The 3,972-nt window shown below is 39.9% G+C and overlaps 1 protein-coding gene across 1 annotated transcript; it reads right to left on the bottom strand.

The window, feature by feature from the left end:
- Positions 1 to 1,930: 1,930 nt before the first annotated feature.
- On the bottom strand, positions 1,931 to 2,902 carry LOC101314476 (F-box/kelch-repeat protein At3g06240-like). Its single transcript, XM_004301845.1, has one exon. It carries the CDS (start codon positions 2,900 to 2,902, stop codon positions 1,931 to 1,933), a length of 972 nt encoding a protein of 323 aa, XP_004301893.1.
- Between the last annotated feature and the right edge of the window lie 1,070 nt (positions 2,903 to 3,972).

Here is a 3,972-nt window from a genome sequence, read left to right as displayed (position 1 = left end):
CAATTCCATCTGAGGAGGGAAGTAAGGGTATTGGCTGCGAGCAGACCAGCAGGCTGCGAGTGAGGGTTTTGTTCCTCCGAAGCTGATTTGTGAAATGTTGGTCGAATAATATGATTGAAAGCCACCGCTTTGAGACGGAGGTGAATCGGACCAAGGATTTCACTGGCAGCCGAGATATTATATTCACTATAATCTCCTCCGGTAGGTCTGTTTCTGCCATTGCTGCAACCAAATGTACGGTTGACTCTCTCAGAGCCAAAGAGACTGATCTGATATTAGGATCAAAACAAGAAAAGAAAGGGAATGCAAGCTAAAAGAGATTCATATTTCATAGGACCATCCGGCCATTGGAAAAATATAGAATTAAATTCAGTTTACCCCTTTGTGGTTTAGAGGTGACTTCATGTTAGTCCCTACACTTTTATTTTCATCAGTTTACCCCTTGAACTCTTCAATTTCTGTTTGCCGTGCCCAAATTCTCATATTCCGTTTGAATTGACCTTTAATTATCAGCAGTTAAGGTCCGATTTAGACATATAAGGTCCGATTTGCCCAAATTCTAGATACTTGCCTCACAGTTAAGGTTAAAATTATCAGCAGTTAAAGTCCGATTTGGACAGAATATAGGACATTTGGTCACGCTTGAGAAAAATTCAAAAATTTGAGGGGTAAACTGATGAAATTGAAAGTATAGGGATTAACATGAAGTTACTCCCAAACCTATGAGAGTAAACTGAATTTAATTCAAAAATATATAAGCAACAGCACAAGCAATAGCTGTCATCTACTACCGAGTACTAGGCATCAATAAACTAGGCATGCATTAGCTGTGTCATCCAAGAACTCTTCAACAAAAACGAACAAGCCATGCAGAAACTAGGAAGACAATACAGGTCACATAAAGATATTGCAAAAACAAATTCTGTTACTAAATTAGTGAAGCTAACCACGAATTAAAAGAGAACAAGCCATAAAGCTGTAGTTAAATGCAATAGACAAACACCATCTACTATGGCAAGGTATACCGCCAAAACAAAAACCTAGCCACAACTTGTTCAGAAAATGTTAAAAGCTAGCACAACTTGCTCACACCTTGTTAATCCTATTCGCCATTCTGCTCCGCAAGGAACCTTAAGCATTACTGACTCTGTCAAACAATTTTCCTGCTTCATCACATATGCACCTGGAATTTCCTGTACATGACTTCTCAAATTAAGATTGCACATGAAATATATAGGAACACAAACATGCATATGAATGCAACGGTGCATTACAGAAAACCTATCCTAACAGTACTATAATATCAGTTTTTACTTAAACCCTCTTGGGTCTGACTATGCAAAAATTGTTATTTGACCATGATATCAAGCTTTTCAAGCTATTAGGCAATTCATCTGGATAGACAAAGCCGTCTGGTGTTGCGTTAAACAAAACCCTTTGATACAGTGATCATATTTGTAAACGTTTTGTATGAATAACGACCATACTTCCAATATCTTTAAGAATGTGAACACATATTCTATACGATGCCTACAGCAGATAATAGTACATATATATGCCTACTAAATTGTAAACCTCATTATTCATGCTACAGGTATATACTTAGAAGACTGTCTCTCTACTCTCTCCAGCACCACAAAGAACCCAACAAATCAACTGTTAGAAGAATGCAGAGTATTTGGCAAAATTTCCACACAAAAACAAAAAAAAAACGATTGCCAAGCAAAGCCAATCGATCGTTGAGCATACAAGGCATTCTAAAATGTACAAGGAACTCAGCTGGTTAAAGGCTTTGTTTGAGTATTTAAGGCATTGGAAAACTGATTTTAAAAGAATATACATAAATACTATTCAAATGCATGAAATGAGGCTAAAAATAAGAATTACCCAAACAGCACTTGTATGCAGAGAGCCAGTATACCTCTTCATTTCAGCTTTGTGAGGCGTTGTGATGAACCCCATTGTAACCACCAATCGAAGCTAGGCCCTCTTCATATTCAATTACGTTATCCCAATTGCCGCCAAGTATATTAACACAAGGCTCTTCTTCTCCTTCTTGTTTATGAGAAATCCTTACCCCGGTTGACGCATCTGCGCTAAAAACATTGCGAGACCATATATCCGCGTTCCATTTCAAGGCAACTGTAGAATTTTCCGTAATCAAGAGGGGCCTCATTGACCATTCCGGATTTGAAAACCTGAAGGTAAATAGCTTAGTCCACGACTCAACCACCCCATATTCTCTCATGACCCAAAAATCAATGGAATCACAAGCATCTATCACAGGATAACGCAACACACACAGGCATCCTTCAAGGCATCCTACAAAGCAAAACCGAAGCTCGCTGAGATCCCGGATCTTCTTTGGGCCGAAATTAGGCATCTCAATTTCCCGAAACTCCTCCCTAGCCAGATCAAAAGCAACAATTTCATCTGATAATGGCGTCTGTAGCCACTGAAGCCACCCATTGACAAGAGTCCCCTGCTGGTGATTCGAGTAGCAATCCTTAGGGGCTTCGATACTTCTCCAAATCCCATCATTCAATGACATTACCTTGCTAAAATTCAATTTTTCATCCTCCTCAACCCTCCTGTTATATTCTTCCTCCGTTTCATTATTCACATCCAACTCCACCTCCACCGGAGCATAACTCAGAATAACTTTATACTCATCTGTAGCTGGTAAATACCCAACACCATAAGCACGTAACTCCAGGTCAAAATCAGTGGAAAAACCTGGGATAGGTAACTCCTTCACGAATCCAGTTAATGGGTTCCAGACATGAACACGGAAACTATGCACATCATTCTCATCAACTACAAACACTAGACCATTGCAGGAGCCCAGCAGTGTGACAAAACGACGTTGGAAAGGGAATTTCACCTTTTTAAACGACGTCATTTCGGAGTTCCGCGATTTCAGCTTACCGGGGTTTCCCTTCCGCGAGTAGACCAGCAGTCTGCGAGTGAGGGTTTTGTTCCTCCGAAGCAGAGTTGTGAAATCAGGGTCGAATAGTATGATGGTAAGCCACCGCTTTGAGACGGAGGTGAATCGGACCAAGGATTTCACCGGCAGCCTGGATATGATATTCTTTATTGTTAAACAGTAATGCGCACTAGTCTCTCTGGATTATATTTAAGATTATCTAGTTTAATCTAGAACTTATCTCTAGTGATCATGTATGGTTATAGAAAAATCTAGATTAAATGTAATTAAATATAATCTAGTATTGTCTAGAGTGAAGTCATGTCAGTGGAGGTAAACCAATGTCGGTTTACAACTCTATAAATATGTATCAAAGCTTGTATCATGATGTAATCAACTAAGCTATCAATACAAACTCTGTTTTTCTACAACAACTAAATCTCCTCTGTTGCACACCTCCTCTAATCCAAATCTTCCATTTTCTAAACACTCTTTGGCCTAAACACTAACTACCTTACCTTCTAAAAACCATCAGTGGTATCAGAGCAGTTCTGATCTATTCGGGGCGTGTCCACCATGGCGTCATCTACCTCCCACCAAAACTCCCTACCTCTTCCAATCTTCTCCGGTGAGAACTATGACTTTTGGAGCATCAAAATGAAGACTTACTTCATGTCTCAAGATCTATGGGACATAGTCGACAAAGGATTCACAACTACAGAGAATCCTTCGGTCGAGCAACTACGGCAAGAGAGGAAGGAGAAGCAAAGAGATGCTAATGCTCTTTACGCCATCCAACAAGCAGTGGATGATGCGAACTTCTCAAGGATCATGGGAGCTTCTACAGCGAAGGAGGCTTGGGACTGGTTGAAGGAGGAATTTCAAGGGACTGCTAAAGTGCGCTCTATCAAATTGCAAACTATGAGGAGAGAGTTGGAAAACTTGAAGATGAAAGATTCTGAGATCATTAAAGATTATTACTCTCGTCTTAAGGGAGTAGTGAATCAGTTAAGGGCCTATGGAGAAAACATATCTGAAACTAGAGT

The sequence above is a fragment of the Fragaria vesca genome, linkage group LG5 (genome assembly GCF_000184155.1).
Source record: "Fragaria vesca subsp. vesca linkage group LG5, FraVesHawaii_1.0, whole genome shotgun sequence".
In the NCBI taxonomy this organism is placed as follows: domain Eukaryota; kingdom Viridiplantae; phylum Streptophyta; class Magnoliopsida; order Rosales; family Rosaceae; genus Fragaria; species Fragaria vesca.
The sequence above is the reverse complement of the archived record's forward strand: the minus strand, read 5'-3'. Positions and strand labels throughout refer to the sequence as shown.

Excerpts from the sequence above, each read along its gene's own strand:
- LOC101314476 (XM_004301845.1), bottom strand. The coding sequence starts at position 2,902 with ATGACGTCGTTTAAAAAGGTGAAATTCCCTTTCCAACGTCGTTTTGTC.